General features: G+C 51.5%; 13 protein-coding genes and 1 non-coding gene across 14 annotated transcripts; 6 read left to right on the forward strand and 8 right to left on the reverse strand.

The window, feature by feature from the left end:
- The first annotated feature begins 169 nt into the window (after positions 1–169).
- SAICODRAFT_215984 (uncharacterized protein) lies at positions 170–849 on the forward strand. The gene has a single exon (XM_019166443.1). The coding sequence runs from the start codon at positions 350–352 to the stop codon at positions 743–745; it is 396 nt and encodes a 131-aa protein (XP_019025330.1). The 5' UTR covers positions 170–349; the 3' UTR covers positions 746–849.
- On the reverse strand, positions 812–2,932 carry SAICODRAFT_18287 (uncharacterized protein). The gene has a single exon (XM_019165931.1). The coding sequence runs from the start codon at positions 2,884–2,886 to the stop codon at positions 955–957; it is 1,932 nt and encodes a 643-aa protein (XP_019025331.1). The 5' UTR covers positions 2,887–2,932; the 3' UTR covers positions 812–954.
- Positions 2,933–2,998: 66 nt separating this feature from the next.
- SAICODRAFT_90732 (ERP1 protein precursor) lies at positions 2,999–3,933 on the forward strand. Its single transcript, XM_019171714.1, has 3 exons — positions 2,999–3,166; positions 3,219–3,592; positions 3,647–3,933. The coding sequence occupies exons 1-3, from the start codon at positions 3,034–3,036 to the stop codon at positions 3,794–3,796; spliced, it is 657 nt and encodes a 218-aa protein (XP_019025332.1). The 5' UTR covers positions 2,999–3,033; the 3' UTR covers positions 3,797–3,933.
- Positions 3,862–4,260, reverse strand: SAICODRAFT_6504 (uncharacterized protein; the record flags this gene model as incomplete). The annotated part of the gene is made up of 2 exons (XM_019170118.1): positions 3,862–4,194; positions 4,246–4,260. 2 exons carry the CDS (start codon positions 4,258–4,260, stop codon positions 3,862–3,864), a joined length of 348 nt encoding a protein of 115 aa, XP_019025333.1.
- A 113-nt stretch (positions 4,261–4,373) lies between these two features.
- On the forward strand, positions 4,374–5,051 carry SAICODRAFT_90736 (uncharacterized protein). The gene is made up of 3 exons (XM_019171715.1): positions 4,374–4,429; positions 4,480–4,795; positions 4,848–5,051. The coding sequence occupies exons 1-3, from the start codon at positions 4,418–4,420 to the stop codon at positions 4,886–4,888; spliced, it is 369 nt and encodes a 122-aa protein (XP_019025334.1). The 5' UTR covers positions 4,374–4,417; the 3' UTR covers positions 4,889–5,051.
- A 227-nt stretch (positions 5,052–5,278) lies between these two features.
- Positions 5,279–5,350, reverse strand: SAICODRAFT_t50. Its single transcript has one exon. It is a non-coding gene; the product is annotated as a tRNA-Thr (tRNA).
- Positions 5,351–5,593: 243 nt separating this feature from the next.
- On the reverse strand, positions 5,594–6,512 carry SAICODRAFT_24516 (uncharacterized protein; the record flags this gene model as incomplete). Its single annotated transcript, XM_019166784.1, has 7 exons — positions 5,594–5,650; positions 5,700–5,771; positions 5,827–5,937; positions 5,991–6,078; positions 6,127–6,244; positions 6,291–6,334; positions 6,388–6,512. 7 exons carry the CDS (start codon positions 6,510–6,512, stop codon positions 5,594–5,596), a joined length of 615 nt encoding a protein of 204 aa, XP_019025335.1.
- Positions 6,513–7,063: 551 nt separating this feature from the next.
- SAICODRAFT_6507 (uncharacterized protein) lies at positions 7,064–7,965 on the forward strand (the record flags this gene model as incomplete). The annotated part of the gene is made up of 2 exons (XM_019170120.1): positions 7,064–7,456; positions 7,516–7,965. The coding sequence occupies 2 exons, from the start codon at positions 7,064–7,066 to the stop codon at positions 7,963–7,965; spliced, it is 843 nt and encodes a 280-aa protein (XP_019025336.1).
- A 315-nt stretch (positions 7,966–8,280) lies between these two features.
- Positions 8,281–9,409, reverse strand: SAICODRAFT_34372 (mitochondrial carrier; the record flags this gene model as incomplete). Its single annotated transcript, XM_019168354.1, has 2 exons — positions 8,281–8,346; positions 8,399–9,409. The coding sequence occupies 2 exons, from the start codon at positions 9,407–9,409 to the stop codon at positions 8,281–8,283; spliced, it is 1,077 nt and encodes a 358-aa protein (XP_019025337.1).
- Positions 9,410–9,782: 373 nt separating this feature from the next.
- On the reverse strand, positions 9,783–10,611 carry SAICODRAFT_18294 (MSF1-domain-containing protein; the record flags this gene model as incomplete). The annotated part of the gene is made up of 2 exons (XM_019165932.1): positions 9,783–10,508; positions 10,564–10,611. The coding sequence occupies 2 exons, from the start codon at positions 10,609–10,611 to the stop codon at positions 9,996–9,998; spliced, it is 561 nt and encodes a 186-aa protein (XP_019025338.1). The 3' UTR covers positions 9,783–9,995.
- Positions 10,612–10,943: 332 nt separating this feature from the next.
- SAICODRAFT_70442 (AAA-domain-containing protein) lies at positions 10,944–13,658 on the reverse strand (the record flags this gene model as incomplete). Its single annotated transcript, XM_019170571.1, has 2 exons — positions 10,944–13,024; positions 13,079–13,658. 2 exons carry the CDS (start codon positions 13,656–13,658, stop codon positions 10,995–10,997), a joined length of 2,610 nt encoding a protein of 869 aa, XP_019025339.1. The 3' UTR covers positions 10,944–10,994.
- A 152-nt stretch (positions 13,659–13,810) lies between these two features.
- On the forward strand, positions 13,811–14,699 carry SAICODRAFT_64966 (uncharacterized protein; the record flags this gene model as incomplete). The annotated part of the gene is made up of 5 exons (XM_019170114.1): positions 13,811–14,100; positions 14,151–14,303; positions 14,361–14,471; positions 14,521–14,584; positions 14,665–14,699. Exons 1-5 carry the CDS (start codon positions 13,849–13,851, stop codon positions 14,697–14,699), a joined length of 615 nt encoding a protein of 204 aa, XP_019025340.1. The 5' UTR covers positions 13,811–13,848.
- SAICODRAFT_216095 (Formyltransferase) lies at positions 14,526–16,200 on the forward strand. The gene is made up of 2 exons (XM_019166444.1): positions 14,526–14,584; positions 14,635–16,200. The coding sequence occupies exon 2, from the start codon at positions 14,726–14,728 to the stop codon at positions 16,154–16,156; it is 1,431 nt and encodes a 476-aa protein (XP_019025341.1). The 5' UTR covers positions 14,526–14,584; positions 14,635–14,725; the 3' UTR covers positions 16,157–16,200.
- On the reverse strand, positions 16,030–17,259 carry SAICODRAFT_29750 (AIP3-domain-containing protein). The gene has a single exon (XM_019167489.1). The coding sequence runs from the start codon at positions 17,243–17,245 to the stop codon at positions 16,244–16,246; it is 1,002 nt and encodes a 333-aa protein (XP_019025342.1). The 5' UTR covers positions 17,246–17,259; the 3' UTR covers positions 16,030–16,243.
- Between the last annotated feature and the right edge of the window lie 778 nt (positions 17,260–18,037).

An 18,037-nucleotide genomic window follows, 5' to 3' on the forward strand; every position in this document is an offset into this window, starting at 1 on the left:
ATATGGTGTGCGAGGAGAATCACGGCAAGGCCTGCCGATACCGATGATGTAGGAAACGTATGACTCGGAGCAACGACACTCGCCCGACAGCGGAATTCGTCGAGGATTATGAATGTTATTAGATATTTTGTACTTCCGACGTCCTGTCTGTTTTATATTGTGCGATGGTCCAAAGTGGGGATGGTATCTTGTGACATCGCCATCACCGAGCCGAGCACGCAACGATCAGCTGCCCAGAGCCCCCCTCCCTCCGCCGCCCTTCCCTATAAATACCCCCCGTTGATCCTCCGCTGTATCTTGCCCATCATCCGATTACCCCCAATAAACCAAACAACCCACCGCACTTGACATGGCTCGCTCTCACTCCTTCAACTCCATCCACTCCATCCAGACGCACTCCTCCGCTGGGTCGCCTCCCACCAACTCTCCCATTCCCAAGCAGGAAATTTCCGACCGTCAATTCGGTGCAAAGAGTGGTTTCATCGACCAGGCTCCCAACAAGATCAAGAAGGAAGGCGGCGGTCGAGGGAACTGGGTATGTATTTCCCTACTTCTACCATGCCGTCCGTCGTTTATGACTTGCGCGGGCAGGGTCGCGATGATGACTACACCCACCAAATCCCCCCTTACCTTCGCCGCCGCTCTTCTTCCAACGTCCAGCGTCCCGAGCTCCAGGACGAGTTCAGGACCAAGTTCGAGGAGGTTGAGGACATTCCCGATGTCCCCGAGGAGATGTGAATCATAGACCATAGAACACCCGTTAATGTACGATAGGAGCATATGTGGCATGGCAGGCAGGGCAGAAGGACGGTAGGACGTGGAGTATTGGCTTTGCTTAAGGAACCCTGGCGGTTCCTCTACTTATATATATCGGATGGAATCTCATTTTTACCAACCATGTTTCTCACGACGGAAAGATTGATTTCCTTATCCGGATAACTCCTATGCCCGGGGTTACCACTCCTTCTCCTTCTCTTCCGTGACTTCCTCCAAATGCTCCGCCTTTCTTTTTGCGTTGGCACTCCTTGGAGTCTGCACCGGCGCTGCACTTCCCTCTCTACTCCTCGGCGCCTTCGGACTATGGCTTCGGGCGCGGCCCCTCTCACCAAAAGTCGGCGACGCAAAAGGCTTTGGACTGAGACCGTAGCGGATATGTCTCAGTTTTTCCTGGTCATATGTTACTTCGCGACCTGATCGCAGAACGTGTGAATCTCCCGCCGTGTCAGGGCGGTCACGGCGCGGAGTCGTCGGAGCCTCGCTGCCTTCGTCTTTAGTAGGCAAACTCTCAGCTGCGATATTCTTGTCTTCAGCAAGGTGACCGCTCGCAGACGCAAGCACATCAAGTGCGTCATTTGCCAAAACTTGACTCGCAAAGGCTTGCAGTGCGTTGGGTTCGGTGATCGCTGAAACATCGTCTTGGGATGGCTGAACAGCATCTGAAGCCGGTTCAGGCTCAAAGTCAAGCGAGATCATCTCTGGCTGCGCTGATTCAGATGCACCGATAGTGTTACTTGATGGGGGCTCCTCCGGCAGCTGCGCTTCCGTATTGTCTTCCTGGAAAACGTAGTCGACTTGCGCTTCAAGTTGTACTTCCTCTACAAACCTGGTATCATCGGTACTTTCGCCTTCAGTCACGGTTTGGTTGCCTGATCTGACGAGATCAACTTCGTCCACAGCATCCTCCTCTCCGTTCTCATCAGTACTGGCGGAGGTATAGTCCAAAACACCCAGGAGATCCCTTTCTCCACGATCGTTCTCGTATGCTTTGTCAGCGTGAGGCTTGCCGCGCATCGGTGTAACGTTCCCTGCAGCAATGGCTTTTTCGAGGTTCGATAAAGACCTGTTCACCGCGGGGTCGAGTTCCTCCTCGTCTTCGTCGCCACCCATGGAACGTGATTGCTCATGTTCTTCCACTTCCTCATCCTCCTCCAAATCATCGTCCTCCCATCCGTCACCGTCTTCACTAACTTCCTCTTCACTATCTTCATCGTCGTCGTCCTCGTCATCGTCGGATTCAGATGGTGGGCCAGTCTCATCAATGTCAATGACTTCTTCTGCTTCATCGTCAAATATTTCAAAGGGACCGTCGCGGTCATTGTCCTCTTCTGCTTCTCCATCGTCATTACCGACTGCGAACGAATCCTGAAGTTCTGCTAATAAATCGTCCTCAACGACCGCATTGCCCTCCTCCCCATCGTCTTGTTCTGCTTCATCCTCAGAAGAGGCGAGATCGATAACTTCTGCAGCAGATGCAGGCTTCTTCCTCGCAAGGGCTGCAATGATGCTCGGCCGTGCCTGATAAAACTCGCGCTCCTCCTCGTCTTCCTCGTCCTCTTCATCATCCTCATCCTCGTAAAGGCCCTCAGCATCTTGATCAGTGTACTCATCTTCGGCAACCTCAGCCTCTTCCTCATCAGCAGGCTCCTCAAAAGGATCCTCCTCGTGTTCCATCAGCAGATCCTCCGCGTCTTCCGCCTCCACAACCTCCACTAGGTCATCATCCTTCACTTCTCCCTCCTGTTCCTCGTCTTGCTCTCCATCAATTGAAATTGGCGCATTCAGTACAACCATGCTCTTCTTCGGAGTGACCGCCTCTCCCTGTATAACCCTCTGCCTCCCAATCTCCCTCAACCCCCAAGCACGATTCTCCGTCAATGCCTTCTTCGCGCGTTCTTTTATTCCATCTACCCAATTAGTGAACTCCTCCGCTGGAAACTCATCAAATGCGCTCCGTCCTCCTGGGGTGGAACGCCACGTAGGTGAGGGAGCTATGGGGTTGTAGAGGTGGGGTGTGCGCGGTGTTGAGGAGCCCAGGGAGGTGCGAAGGAGTTTGCGCGGTGGCAACGGGGTTTGAGGATCATTGTTCGTCGTGGCGAATCGCTTCATCGTTACCTGACAATTGTCGTTCTCTGTCGTGGTGGTGGTACTGGTGGTGAGTAGCGAATTCACGTGATCTCGAGACGTACAACGTCAGTTCGCGTCCGCAATTCGAACGAGGGAAATCAACGGCAACAATTGCAATCAGAGGACAGGATGCGAGGGTTTCTTTTGACCGTAGTGGCCTTTCTATCATTGGTCTCCTATACCCAGGCACTTTACTTCTACCTTACTGGCAATGAGCAAAAGTGCTTCTTCGAGGACCTGCCAAAAGACACGATTGTCGTCGGTATGTTTTCTCTTCTACAACAGCTAAAGGCGTATCCTAACATTGTCAACAGGGAAATACCGTGTAGAAGAGTTGATAGAGCAGACCAACTCTTGGGCAACCCCCTCTGACCTCGGGCTCTCCCTGACCGTCGACGAACTCGGTCCCAATGACGCCAACCCCCACCGTATCGTGTCCCAGCACTCGATGGGTTCATCCTTCACCTTCACCGCCGCCTCTTCATCGGCTCACAAGATCTGTGTATCTACTCGCAAGACCGGTGGATGGTTCTCCAGCTCGAAGGTCAGGCTTCACTTGGATTTGGCGTTGGGCGAGACTGGTGAATTGGAGAAGAAGGGCAAGGAGCACCTCGAGGGCATTGCCGGTCGTGTCAGGGAGTTGAAGAACCGTGTCAACGATGTCCGAAGGGAGCAGGTCTTCCAGAGGGTACGAGTACTACGTGACATTTCGAGGAGCATTGCTGACAGTGTACATGTACAGGAACGCGAAGCCGAGTTCCGTGATCTCTCGGAAAGCGTGAATGCTCACATCGCACGTTGGACCGTCGCCCAGATCATTGTATTGAGTGCTACAGGTGCTTGGCAGTTGATGCACTTGCGTGGGTTCTTCCAGAAGCAAAAGTTGGTGTAGACTTGCCTCCTCCAAGGGGTATATGCTGCTTTTCAAGATACCAACACGATCATCTTACACGCCAATTACACAGCAGTCCATGTCACTGTCACTACTACCCGTACACCCTTGACCTCGTTGTAATCATACGTCCACAGTCCATCCTTGGTGTTGTCCCAAAATGCTCCATGTGCGACATTCAATCCCTGCTGAGGTCCAGCTTCTGAAGTTTGCAGCACAATTGAATTCACTACGAGCTTGTATGATGATCCGAAGTGACCATGCAGATCAGACAATAGGGTGTTGATGATATCTGATGACCAGGTGGATGTCTGCGTGTGGTCATAGGACAGCACGCCGGACAGCGCCTTTGCGCAGGCAGATGAAGCAGACTGCTTCAACGTGTCAATTGATACTGGCTACCCTGTCCATTAGCAATTGATTAACAGCAAGAGCATTCATCCACATACTGCACTGGCTGTCATATTGTTCGTTGTCTTGTACTTGGTTAGAAGGTGAGGCTTCCCGGCTGAGTCGCTAGTGTTCGCGCCTCTGTGGTATTGCCGCTGCATGGCGATGAGCCATTTATCAACCTTAATAAGAACCGTCTGAAGGAAATCGCGAAATCTTGCCATCTACACCATGTCGTCAGCTGTGAGTCGCCCTGTCTCCCTTTCACCAGGCTGTATGCTAATCTCCAACAGCCTCTCCTCCAAGCCGCTCCTGGCAAGCGTATCGCTCTTCCCGTCCGCGTCGAGCCAAAGGTCTTTTTCGCAAACGAGCGTACCTTTCTCTCATGGTTGAACTTTACCATCGTCCTCGGCGGCCTCGCAATCGGTCTCCTCAACTTCGGTGATAAAGTCGGAAGAATCAGTGCTGGTCTCTTCACTCTCGTCGCTTTGGCCACTATGGTGTATGCACTTGTTACCTATCACTGGAGAGCTGCGGCGATCAGAAAGAGGGGTGCTGGTCCCTATGATGACCGTGTTGGTCCTACTGTGTTGTGTGGATGCTTGCTTGGTGAGTTTGTCGGCCGTGTACTGCTGTATGCTGTTGCTAACCCAACGTTCAGCTGCCGTCATCACCAACTTTGCTCTGAGAATCTTCTACTAAACACTCAGAGGTGTATGCGCGTGATCTTACGGGGTGGTAGTCGTTGTGAATGCATTCATTGATGCCTGGCGGAACAGAGTTCTGCAATGGCAGGAGATATATCGGTGTGGAAGCGTGTTGCTAAAAGCGTTGCTTGGTTTTTGTTAGACGGCGTACTGTATTCCTTTCATTCCCTAGGCCTGTTTTCTTTGAGAAATATCATACACATATCGGTTTTCACCAGCTGACTTCTTCGAGGTGCACAAACTGGCCATGAACAAAGCTTTCCCCAGCAGTCATGCCTCATCAGCACACGGCTCACAGCCGTTCGATAACAGGATACAGCTTTGCTGAAGCTGAGATGGTGCAGAGACGACGCGTTTGGAGCGACGAGACAAAAGGGGAAAAACGCGCCCCCACACCGGATCGAACGATGGACCTTTGCATTACAAGTGCAACGCACTACCACTGTGCTATAAGGGCATGTTGTTCATTCGCAAAACAATTGACATATCTGTATGTGGACGCAAAATGCCGTGGGAATTACAGTGCTTTTGTCTTGTAGATAGCAATCACTGTTCAAGAAGCGTTCGTGTGATGTAGTGGTATATAAGGTATAACTACAGTAAGTCACCTTCAGCTGCTCCAACTGGACGTGGCCTAGGCAGCCATAATATTCTCGATCAATCATATTCAGATGGTTCACATACTCCTCGCCACGGTCGTCTAAAACGTCATACCCACCAGCTTCCTCCTTGCTCCTTCATCGGCTTCATCGCAAGACTGTTTCATCGTTAGTATAGTCATAAGTCATCTCGTATGAATTTCTCACCTTCATGCCGACCCGCATCTTCTCGACTGCACTCTTCCCGCATTTCTGGGCTTCTTCTACGATAGGGGTTACCTACAACCATAATAACATCAGCCCACATCGTATCGCGTCGGATAGGGCAACACACCTCCTCCTTGAATGTTGCCAAATCGTCGGCCGCAGTTGCATCACACTCGAGCGATTCGGCAATCTTGGCCTTGAGGGCAGCGTGGTGACGTGTGAGAGTTTGCATAGTAGACTGTCAAGCAATAATCAGAACTTTCGTTCTCGTATCACAAACAGGAGACAAACCGTAAACTCCTCAATGGCAGCCTCGAGGCCGGACGTGTCAATCTTGCTGGCTTTCTCCAAGGCGATTATCTCTGCCCTAAATGTTTTGCTGGTATATCGTGTCAGCTTCGAACAGAATAACGACGGTTTGACATACTTGAAATCATCGTCAAACGAGCGAATGGTATTGAGTTTTCCGAGGTGAACGTCGAGGCGGCGGTCCAAGTCTGCATTCACCCGAGTCGCGAGAGCGTTGGGGAGGGGAAGGAGGTGGTCTACCCACGGTCAGTGTCGTTCGTAATGAAGCCACAGCGTTCCTACCTGATAAAGTTGACAAAAGCGCATGCAATTCGGGATCGAGGTTCCTACAACATATCGATTCGAAAGCTGGCGGTAAGAGAGAGGCGGTGAGACTCACGCCTTGGGGATGTATGCGGTCTTCTTCAGGGCAATGGCCGCTTCAGCTTTCTCTTTCCTGCGCTCCTTATCCTTACCCTCTCCACCGGCAGACCGTGAATGCTTCTTCTTCGCGGCTTTGGGCATGTTGATGATGCTTGATGTGAATGGTTCCCATTGATGTACGGCCTCCTGACTGCTATACAAGGTCCCTTCGAGATTCAGGAGTTCAGGAGCTGCCTTCTCATCGTTACTCCTTCAGTCAGCCTGGGGACACTCGAGCCTCTCTCTCCTCCTCTTTGTATCGTATGTGATCCCACGCGCGAACCACACTCCACCAAACATCGAAGAAAAGAGGTCCAACCATCACCTGGGCACTCGACAAGCTTACGCAATCGTCATCTAGATGGAACGGTACACGTCACCTGAAGCCATCGACAAGGAGAAAGGAGAAGTTCACACCCCCTACAACAACCCCGCCTCGCCTATAAAATGGTGGGCTTTCCCCCTCCGACAACGTCTCCCATCCCACATCATTATCTCAAAGGTCAACCATTCCATGGGAGCTCTTCCTCGAGCTGACTGACATGGCTTGACAGGTATCGCTTATTTTACCTCACTCGCTTTTCTGCCAACGCCGAACAGCCAAGTAATCAGTTAATTTACTAAACTACTCCATCATCAAAACTTCGTCTACAATGGCTATCTTCAAGGTTTGCTTCACCCTCCTCGCCCTCTCCTCGACTCTCGTCGTCGCCGCCCCCCAGGCCAGCTCCACTTCTACCGCCTGTGCCAACCAATCCGCCTTGGACAGCTGTCTCGCCAGCAACTCTGTCGACAGCTGTAGCAGCTCTGACTACAACTGCTTGTGCTCGGTCTACCGCGCCCAGGCTGCTTGTTACACCTCCAACTGTCCAGATGACCCTACTGCCTCAGCTTCTCAAGCTCAGGCTGACCAGCTTTGCAACGCTGCTGCTGCTCAATCGTCTTTGGCGGCTGCCAATGCCGCTGCCGTTGCTAGCATGGGTCCTTCGGCTCAGTCTTACATCTCGGTGGCCTCTGTTGCTGCTGCCTCTGTCGCAAGTGCTGCGGTATGCTCCTTCCTCTTCCCTTCCTTCGTCGTTGACATCATGCTAACTTGTCATCCCAGTCCGCCGCCGACGCGAGTCAGCGTTCGTTGATCTCTGAAGCTGTTGCCTCCCAGTCAGCAGCCTCCGTGTCTGCGGCCAGGGCTTCCGCGGTTGCTCACGCCGAGGTCTCAGCGGTTTCGACCATCACCGACTTCTCCTCTACCATGACTGCTACGCCGGTTGCTACCAGCGTCGTTCTCGTCAGTGGAGTTTCGTCAACCGTCGATGAGTCTTCCGCCTCCTCCGCGTCTGCTTCCGCCGCCTCTGAGTCTCTCGTGTCTTCGGCTTCGGCCGTCAGCAGTTATGCCTCTTCGGTCGCACACTCTGTCTCCTCTCACGTCTCGTCCATCATGAGTTCGGCCACTGCGCTCGCCATCAACTCGGGAGCTACTGGCCTCGAGCTCTCTACCTTTGGCGTGTTTACCACGGTCGGCGCTGCCGTCTTTGGCTTCGCCGCCCTCTTGGCTTGATGATGAAGAGTCTTTACCTTCTTCTTTCCTTGTAAATATAGGGCTTCGGGTTGGGCATATGCATTCATGGGGTGTTTTCTTGATGGTTTCTTCGTTTATTTCAGCTGCTAACTCCCGTTTGGAGGGCTGTCTTTCCGCGTTTGGTAATTGAATGGAGTCTCTGTTGACTTTGAACAACTGTTCCTTCTCTTGCAAACATTAATCGTAACTGTCTCATTCCCATGCGAATTCTCATGCCTTCGCAACCTCTAGATTGTTCTTACTCATACAAATGTCCCTTCGATGCTTAAATAATGGCATCCCCAATGCTTTCTCCTATGCACTCTCATCCTCCTCCTCCGGTGCTCCAACTCCGATCATCTTTTTCAATTCTTCATATACCTATCGCGAAGGTTAGCATCTTCATATCGTGCAAAGGGTAAGAGAAACTCACTGTAAAGTTAATAGCAGTCACAATACACGAACGAAACATACTCGCCGAAACACCCCGATACATCCGTCTCAAGTTAAATTTCAAGGGCGTTTTCCCAACTTCACCACCAAATGCTTCTCGCAGAGCATCTCGCTGACGCACCGATTTGATCGTGTCCACAGGGAACACCAAGCACCAACTCAGAGCACCACACAAACCACCGGAAATGGCATACGTCAGCGTCGTGGCCTCACCGCCCGCCTTTGTCAATGCGCCTTTGACGGTTTCGTAGACCGTAAAGTACAGTCCTGTACCGATCGCGTCTCGTGCAAGGTGGTATTTGAATCCAGAGTACAGGCCCATGAAACCGCGGGCTCGGACTATATCTCGTGCAGACTGGATAGATCCCTTGGGTTTGAGCGTTTCTGTCGTGATTGATCCTGCTACTGGTGAGGTTGACCCAGGCGATGCCGTACCGCTTGTTGCCGTAAGCCGCGACTGTGCCATCAACTTTTCAATCTGCGTACTCAGCTTCGTCAACTCGAACGGACAAGCAATGAACGTGGTCGCTGCACCCGCCGTCATACCAGAAAGACCGTACACAAACGTTCGTTCCACCGGAGACATATCAGGTATCGCGGCCGACGACGCGGATATTGGTCGAAGTAATGTCGCATAAAAGTTCTTGCACTTTTCGTATGTGGAGAACGATATAGTTCGTACGATCGTAACCGAGAATAGCGGTACCGCCACACCGCGAAAGAACCCATTGATTCCCTCCGTTTTTCGCGTCTTCGCAAAACAGTCCCATACAGAATCATACTTGTACGTCTGCATCCGAGTCTTGACCGTGTCCAGCGGGAAGCCCACAACTGTGCTGATTATCGAAGCCCCGCAAGCCGATATCGATGTCCGGTATTGTAATGCGAAATCGGCGACCGGTCCATGAGAACCGGGCAATGGAGGGTTCGACAGGACTGGTCCCAAGTCCTTCGACCTCCGCGGCGGATCATCGGTAGGCGAAGAGGACATAGAAGGATGTCCCGGATTCGAGGATGGTGTAGACATACTGTAATATAGACAGAAACTCACGGCTCAGTCACTTTTTGACCGCGCCCGGATGCTGCGTAATAGATCGAGCTGCTGGATCGAAGATAGAAGATCCGCGTCGATTAGCAGGCCGGAGGACGAAGAATAGGTCGCTTTCTCGAGTTTACTTTTGACCGTTTCAGCAGATCATAGACGCATACCACGATCGCGATGAAGTTCGCGAAGGATTTCGCAGCGGTTGAAATAAAGGTTTGGCGTATTGGTTTCCCGGGCGGATCCCATGGAGTATACGGTACCTCACGCCAGCCAGAAACCGAAATACGGCAAGAAGGATATAGGATCGAGTACGATGTTATAAGTAAGAATAGCTAACAGAAAACAGAACAAAGAGACTTTTGAACCGGCCGTAACATCGTCACGGAAGGTACCTAATCGACAGAAGAAGGTATACCGATGAACGCCAACGCTGGAAGACAAGAACGCCAATGAGAACCCAATAACAAACAGGAATATCGTCCATCCACAAAACTGAACCCATGTATCACACCGTCCTGCTTTTCTTCACAGTCTAAGCCGATGCAAACGCCGCTTGCGCCTGCCTTTTGCCCTCGTCCTTCCAGAAGTGCATCTGGCTGACCTTCTCCAACACCTCCTCGAAACCCTTCCTTCCTTTTGTAGCATTCTGAGAGAACCTGTCCACGGTAAAGTTCTCCAGGCGCTGCAAAGGTCCGTATGCACTGATGTTGGCGTTCTGCTCGAAGATCGTCTTGGCTGGCGATTCAGGGTCGGGATGGTACTTGACGGTCTCCTGAACGCTCAAGATATTCGCAAATGTAAGGTTGACAGAGCGCATAACAACAGTCTGGCTCTTCGGATCCACCTCGGAAACTTCACGAACGAAGCTAATCTCATCGCCACCAATCAGTCGCAGAATCCATCGAGGAGCGGACTGCTTGCAGGCGATAATGCGCTCAGAGCGGAGGACACCAGTGGAAGGGTCAACCTCACGGCGGAGTGTGTCGACAGAGATGACGTGCGACGAGAACTCGTTGGGATACTTTCGCCAATTGGCAGCAGAGACCTGTAGGGCAAACGGTCAGTATTGGATCCCGGGTGGCCGGAAAAATGTAACGAACCATATTCCATGGGTGATCAAACACACAGGTATTCTCAAAAATCTTCATTGTCGATTATCGTTGTTCGATAGAGATTAGAGTATAGACGATAGGTGTAGCCGACCGATGATGGAGGAGGCGGTGATGTAAAGTCGGAGAGAAAGTGGCAAGACCGAGCGTAGGATTACGATAGCAGTTGATCTGGTTATAAAGACTGTCAATGTCCCTTGTGGCGACGCGGTACACGGGCGGATTCGGAGTACGGGAACGGTTGGTCCTTGGAGAGCAGGTCTCTGGATTTTACGAAACATTCCAGTCTGACCGTCCGGGTGGCGCGCGCCCACTCGCAATTGCAGACGAGCGCATGAAGGAAGAAACCGGAGCTTGAAGTCGGTGGGTGATCTCCGAAATGTTTCTTGATTGGAATATACTTTCTGTACTGCTTTGCTGCTTTACTGCTCGCCTGTTCCGCTCTTCGGCTTGCCCCACTTCCTCGCCAGCGTCTCATACTTCTGCCTCTCCTTAGAACTCACACTAGGTCTAACATTCCTAAACGCATTCTCAAAATCCTTCTGCGTAACTTGAATCTGCTTCTTCTGCATCTGGAGACCCTCCACCTGCCTGGCAGCACTGGCGACCAGTGGGTCCTCGGAAACCTCCATGGACTGAAGGTCGGTCAAGACAGTATTCCGTAGAGCACCAACAGCGGCTTCTCTTACCAGCGATGCCAAGTCAGCACCAGAGAAGTTCTCGGCTCTAGGGTCATTGGAGATCGCAACGAGATCAACCTCTGGTGCTATCGGCGTCTTCTTTGTGAGCGTCTTCAGAATCTCCGCACGCTCTCCAGGCGTGGGGAGCTCCACAAACAAGGGCTTATCCAAACGACCAGGTCTCATCATAGCCGGATCAATGATATCAGGTCTGTTCGTAGCAGCAATGACGAAAACCCCCTTTCTGTCGTTCAACCCGTCGAGCTCTGTCAAGAGGGTGTTCACCACACGAGCACTGCTCTCACTCAAGGAATCATCACGCCTGGGAACAAGAGCGTCGAGTTCATCAAAGAAGATAACACAAGGACTCGACGCACGCGCACGCATAAACACCTGCCTCACACTCCTCTCAGACTCTCCCACGTATTTGTTCAGCAACTCCGGTCCTCTGACGGAGATGAAGTTTGCTCTAGACTCATTTGCAACAGCCTTAGCAAGCAACGTCTTACCACACCCCGGAGGTCCCCAGAGGAGCACACCTGCTGGCGCGGTAATACCGACACTTTCGTACAGCTCAGGTCGCTTGATAGGCTGCACAATCGCCATCTGTAACTCAATGCGTGTACCTTCCAAAGCACCGACATCCGCCCATGTAACGTCCGGCACTGTAGCAAAACCTTCACGCTTCGATGATGGCTGGATTTTGGGTAGTGCAATAAGGAAATCTTGCAGAGTGATAGCCAACGGTTCAAGTTCGGCGGGGGTCAAGGTTTTTGGGTGAGATGAGAGGAAGCTGTGGATGGTGTTCAACGTCTTCAAAGCCTTAGCTTTGGCATCCGCTTGAGGGTCGCGTACTTCGGTTTGCGCTGACGCTGGGGTTTCTTCGGTGGAAGGAACTTGCTCTTCAGCCGCTGCCTCCGCAGCAATCTCACCATCTACCTCCATGACGTCCTCAGTCATCTCAACATCATTATTACCAACATAGCCAGCCTCCTCCAGTACTTCCTGAACCTTATCCTGCTCGTCTTCCGGCTTCTCACTCAGCTCCTTGAAAATCCTCTTGATAGCAACAACACCAGCAGCACCAGTCAACGCCCTCAAATCCGCACCAACAAAACCAGGGGTCATACGAGCCAACGCCTTATAGTCAAAATCACCGTCAAGACGCAACTTCCTGCTCATCACCTTCAAGATCTTCTCGCGACCGACCTCGTCCGGTACGGACAGTTGAATCTCGCGATCGAAGCGACCGGCACGACGAAGAGCTGGATCCAGCGAATCCGGGCGGTTCGTTGCTCCAATAATCAAGACAGGCTTGTGTCCCGTTGCTTCGAAGCTCAACGAATCCATACACGTCAACAACTGTGTCACGATCCTCTTCTCCATCTCCCTCTGCGCATTCTCCCTCTTTGGCGTAATCGCATCAATCTCATCCAAAAACATGATGCACGGCGCCAGAGCTTTCGCCTCCTCAAAAACATCTCGTAGCTTCTTTTCGGATTCGCCGGACATACCTGATACGACCTCGACTGCTGACATATTGATGAAGGGAACGCCGAGTTCACCGGCGATGGCGTTGGCGAGGAGAGTTTTACCACAACCTGGTGGGCCGTGCAGGAGGACACCGCGGGGTGGTTGGATACCGGTGTGCACGTAGACTTCGGGATGAGTTAAGGGCATGGCAATTAGCTCGAGGAGCTCGTTTACGCAGTCATCGACACCGCCGAGATCGGACAAGGAAACATTTGTTGGTGCGGCACGGTCTTGATCTACTAACAAACCCGGTTAGTCACGACGTTTATCTTGCGGATGGGAGATACACATACCCTTCTGACGCTTGGCAGAACTTCCAGGCTCACGTGCACTCGGCCTCTCCTTCCTCTTTGCCGACTTGGCAGGTGCTGCTGAGGCCGCTTCAGGAGCAGGTGTGGTTGATGGAGCATCGGGTATCGTAAGGTCAACAACCTCGGGGTTTGCCTCCGGATCGACCGAAGCTTGTCTCGATATCGGTGTCTTGATAGCGGGCGCTGGCGGAATACCCCACAACGAGGTAACAGATTTGTTCATCGAGTTCGTACCCTTGTAGTCAATCAACCTGCTGTCGTCCAATCCTTCAAACTCGCTGTCAATCTCATCCCGGTCCTCCTCGTCATCCTGCGCAAACTCCTCCCTCACAATTGGCAGCACCTTCTCAATGATCCGCTCCAGTGCCAACTTTGTATTACGTCTCAGACCCGGATCCACAGCTTGGATCTGGTTGTAGATGTAAGTAACGGTTAACGGAGGCGATGATGCATCGGCGGCAGTTTCGAGTTTCCGGATGTGAGATGCGACCTTTGCTTCGAGTGCACTGGAGATTGAGCCCTTCGCAGCGGGTCTGTTGATGTTTTTCGACTTTTGCGGCATGATGCCCGTCTCTGTTTTTTGGAGGTTTGTTTTGTCCCAGGACGCAACACGGCAACATTTTTGGGCGACAGTGCTGAACCGCGCAGACACCGCCACAACCTTAACCCCCGAGACAACAGTCACCAAGGATCAGCTCAAACGTCAGACCGTTCATTCACCTTCAGCTCGATCTCATAATAAGCACACAGCCATGGGCAACACGTCTTCGGCACGGCGGGTCACTCCACAGGATCGTGCGATTCTCGATATGAAACTGCAGCGGGACAAACTTAAGCAGTACCAGAAGCGAATACAAGTCGTACTCGATCGGGAACGAGCCATTGCCAAGGAATGTCTTCTTAAAGGCGATAAAAGAAGAGCGTTACTTGCCCTAAGGCAGAGGAAGTATCAGGAGCAGTTACTAGTCAAGACGGATGCGCAGCTGGAGACCTTAGAACAATTGGTACAGCATACACGCCGTGATGATTCCACCAAGACTAACCCGTGGCCTAGACAAGTTCGATTGAATTCGCGTTGGTCGAGAAGGACGTGCTGTATGGACTGAAGCAAGGGAACATGGTGCTCAAGGAAATCCACAAGGAGATGAACCTAGAGGCCGTGGAAAAGCTCATGGACGAAACCGCCGACGCAATCGCATATCAGAAGGTTTGTCTGGCCTCCGATATTCCGGTTGTACTATACTAATACTTCGGATGACTGCAGGAAATTGACGAGGTACTGTCTACCCGAATAACAAACGCAGAAGAGGAGGATGTCCTGGAAGAACTCAAAGAACTACAACGGGAAGCTGCTGCTGCCGAAAATCTAGATAAGGTGATAATGGTGACATTGATATTGGTACACCCACTGACAGTACAATCAGGTGGAGCGCCTTCCTAAGGCACCGACAGCTGAGATGCCCGAGACACAGCCGGAGGAGGTTGAAGGTAAGAGTGGTGCACTCTTTATCCAGCATTTACTGACAGTTAATATGAAGAAGAACCAGCACAAGCGATACCACGGAAAGAAAGAAGCCGGTCTGCGGAAGCTATTCTTGCTTGACGAATGATGTCGGATGATGACTGGCAATGGAGAACGAAGACTGTGGACGGATACTGCCAAGACAGACTAGCCAGTCAAATGGGTTTGTTTTCAAGATGATACCAACGGATTCCTTCAATAGATACGTAACTGTAAGGCTTTCCGACTGCTCGTATGTGGAATTACCCAAATGGGTTTGTGCGCCTCCTGCGTTCTGCATGGCGGGGACGAACCCGAAGTTGAATTCGTCGCGACCGGAAGATTCCAAGTTGCAATTCACAAGGAAAGTGAAGGAGAATCCGTCAAGAGTGATGAGACTCTACACGCCTCTCCAGCTGCACCGGTACTGCCATGTCCCCAAATTGCCTGTGAAGCTGCTTGGTAGATCAAACAGCTCCTCACCATTCCTCTCACGACCGTCGCCATCTCGACCGCCCTTGAACATCCTATACTTCGGCTCAGACCACTTCTCAGGACAAGTCTTCAAGAAGTTACATGATCTTCATAAATCAGACCCACAGCTCATCCAGAATCTGGAGGTTGTGACTCGTTGTGATATGCCCAAAGGGCACAGACTGCGGCTTGCACCGTGTCCCATGAAAGTAGAGGCCCAACAGCTAGGGGTCAAGATTCATGAAATACCAAAGAGGGAGGACGGGGACATAAAAGCCTGGGCCAAAGAGCCGATGCCACTCACACCGGACGCACAATCATTTAACCTCGCGATCGCCGTTTCGTTCGGCCTTTTGATTCCGAATGAAGTCCTCGCTCAACTACGGTGGGGAGGAACCAACATTCACCCGTCGTTGCTACCGATGTATCGCGGGCCGGCACCAATTCACCATGCTTTGATGAATGGGGATGTGTATACCGGCGTGACCATACAAACACTGGATCCGAAGGAGTTTGATAATGGCAGGATTCTAGAGCAGGAGCGTGTTGATATCCCACAGGACGCAACCCTTGAGAACCTAAAGAACATGTTGGCTGAGAAGAGTGGTAACATGCTTGTTGATTTTGTGCGAAAGCGGTGGGGAAGCGAAATGGTGGATGGAAACCCCCTCGCATCGCTTACGAGCGTAACGAGCTACCCAAAGATATATGCACCGAAGGTTGCGAAAGACGCTCTGCGCGTAAACTGGAAAGAATGGAGTGGTCGGAAGGTCATGCAATGGAACAAGGCCTTTACCGGGCAGCTTTGGACTACCCTCCACGTTAATGACCAATACAAGCGCGTATTGCTGACTTTTAGTCAAAGCGGACATTCGTTCAAGGATGAAGATCTCCCAGAAGAGCTGAAACAAGCTGAACCTGGCACTCTCATCGTGGTTGGACCATCTGGTGGGGAAAGGTTTGCTGCGGTAGTATGTGCTGATGACTCCATTGCGACTTTAACAAGCGTCAAAGTGGAAGGCAAGCGCAATGTGGACGCAGTCGCCTGGTATGATAAAGTAGATGGGAAGGTGGTGTTCGAGTAAGCGGAGGTTTAGGGAATGATACCCGGGTCCGGGATTAAATGTCTGAATGGGAAGAAAATAGATAGGTACGATTAGTAGATATTCCATTTAGCGCAACTCCTCATCATCATCGTCTTCCTGACCTTGCTCAACTTGCACGGTAGGAATCTCCATACCCTCTTCTTCCACGCTTTTCTCAACAGAGTTCTCAATTTCTGTGATTGACTGCGTACCTTCAACATCAGTCATTCCATTTTGCGCTTCGTGACCTTCAACCTCATTGACGTTTGAGATCGATGGATGCGAAGTCGCATCTGCGGAAATAGCAGGAGTCAATTCCGTAGACGGAGTCATGAAAACATCACCTGCTCCATCTTCGGTGATAGTTCGATTTAAGGGCCCCGGAACTTCAATGGATTCTTTGGCAGAACTCAGTGCAGCTGTGGCAGAAGCCTCTTCTGTGGGAAAAGCGCCGGGTGCATCTTCCAAGGATTCCTCTATAACAAGAGTTTCCTCAGTCACAGCGGCTTCTGCTGAGGGGGCGTTTGACGCAGAGCCTTCATCATCGTCTTCATTCCTAGGATTCTCGGCGTTCTCAGGTGTCTCTCGAATCGCTTCGACGTGCTCTTCTTCCTTTTGGAATTCTTTCTCAGAGGTGTCCACAGCGGCCTGCTTGGTAAAAGCTGCCTTTCTCACCAATTCATCCCTAGCGGCCCTCATCCTCTCAACTTCATCAGCCCCACCAGTCTTCTTCAGTTTGCCTTCCGTAACAAAATCACCCAACTCCTTTTCGAACTCTCCGATCCTCGCCTCCAGCTCCTTCTGCCTGACAGCCTCAGCGCGTGCAATCGCATCAATGCGACTTTCGTGATCAGGCTGTTTTGCACGAACCTCAGTAAGGAGTGCATCCCGAGTCTTCAAGCTATTTGTAGGTGAGGTGTGGATGAATGCCGGACGCTTCGGTGACGCTTGTTTGGCAAAAGCAGCAACACAGGCATCGATAATATTGACAACTTCGCGCGTTGCTTGAACATCGAGCTTGTGATCATGAAGAAGGGCCTCTTGCTGACGGAGAAAACCTTGCTCCGCAACAACACGATTTAGTTCCATCTCCCAAGTGCTCTTCCAACTAGCAGCAACCGTCTTGATATGAGTTTCAAATGTCCGCAGTTCCTGCTCTCGCTTGGCAAAGTCCTTTTTCAATGCATCGACTTGGGCTTGTGATGGCCTGACCCTTCGGTGCAACACATCATTTCTCAGATCTTCAGCCCGATCCTGGACCTGTTCCATGTTCTTGACCAACTCATCAGATAGCTTCTCCATCTTTGCCTTTCCTTCTTCCAAAAACTTGCGTTCAGCACCTGTGGAGGTAGCCACTTTACTGATCGCTTTGGCTTTGTCTTTGATGTTTTCCATATCTGATTGGGTTTTCTGAACAAAAGTTGAGTGTACTTGCCGAATTGCTCCAAGATCAGCCCGTAACTGTGATAGTATGTTCAGTTGAGCATTCGCCGCCTGTGGATTGACTGAGCTGTCTCCGGCTGATGGAGTACCGCTCGGCACGGAGTTCTGCGTGGATGGAGTCGCAGGAGTAGGCCGTTCAAACCGCGTGTCTTGCTTCGCCTCACGCAACTTTTCCACCTCTTTTCGCAAGCCAGCAAACTCTTTGAGTACGCCAGCCAAACCTTCGTCAATATGCTTTTTAACCTCATCCAATTCGTGAATGTTCAAACTCAACACAACACCTTCCTTGATGTCGCCGATGTTCTCGAGCTCGTATCGAATCGTCGTCCCCTTATCCGCAATGTATATATGAGGAAACTCTGTATTGGATGCGGGGTTGTAATCAAATTTTTCGAGGAAAAGGAGGCGAAGCGAAGACATGGACAGTTCCTCCATGTC

This window comes from Saitoella complicata (assembly GCF_001661265.1).
Source record: "Saitoella complicata NRRL Y-17804 unplaced genomic scaffold SAICOscaffold_7, whole genome shotgun sequence".
Taxonomy (NCBI): Eukaryota; Fungi; Ascomycota; class Saitoellomycetes; order Saitoellales; family Saitoellaceae; genus Saitoella; species Saitoella complicata.

Coding starts and splice junctions, on each gene's coding strand:
- SAICODRAFT_215984 (XM_019166443.1), top strand. CDS start 350: ATGGCTCGCTCTCACTCCTTCAACTCCATCCACTCCATCCAGACGCAC.
- SAICODRAFT_18287 (XM_019165931.1), bottom strand. CDS start 2,886: ATGAAGCGATTCGCCACGACGAACAATGATCCTCAAACCCCGTTGCCA.
- SAICODRAFT_216095 (XM_019166444.1), top strand. CDS start 14,726: ATGGAGAACGAAGACTGTGGACGGATACTGCCAAGACAGACTAGCCAG.
- SAICODRAFT_90732 (XM_019171714.1), top strand. CDS start 3,034: ATGCGAGGGTTTCTTTTGACCGTAGTGGCCTTTCTATCATTGGTCTCC. Junction 3,167..3,218: donor AAAAGACACGATTGTCGTCG/GTATGTTTTCTC, acceptor CATTGTCAACAG/GGAAATACCGTGTAGAAGAG. Junction 3,593..3,646: donor GGGAGCAGGTCTTCCAGAGG/GTACGAGTACTA, acceptor GTACATGTACAG/GAACGCGAAGCCGAGTTCCG.
- SAICODRAFT_29750 (XM_019167489.1), bottom strand. CDS start 17,245: ATGGAACTAAATCGTGTTGTTGCGGAGCAAGGTTTTCTCCGTCAGCAA.
- SAICODRAFT_90736 (XM_019171715.1), top strand. Junction 4,796..4,847: donor GTTGTGTGGATGCTTGCTTG/GTGAGTTTGTCG, acceptor CCCAACGTTCAG/CTGCCGTCATCACCAACTTT.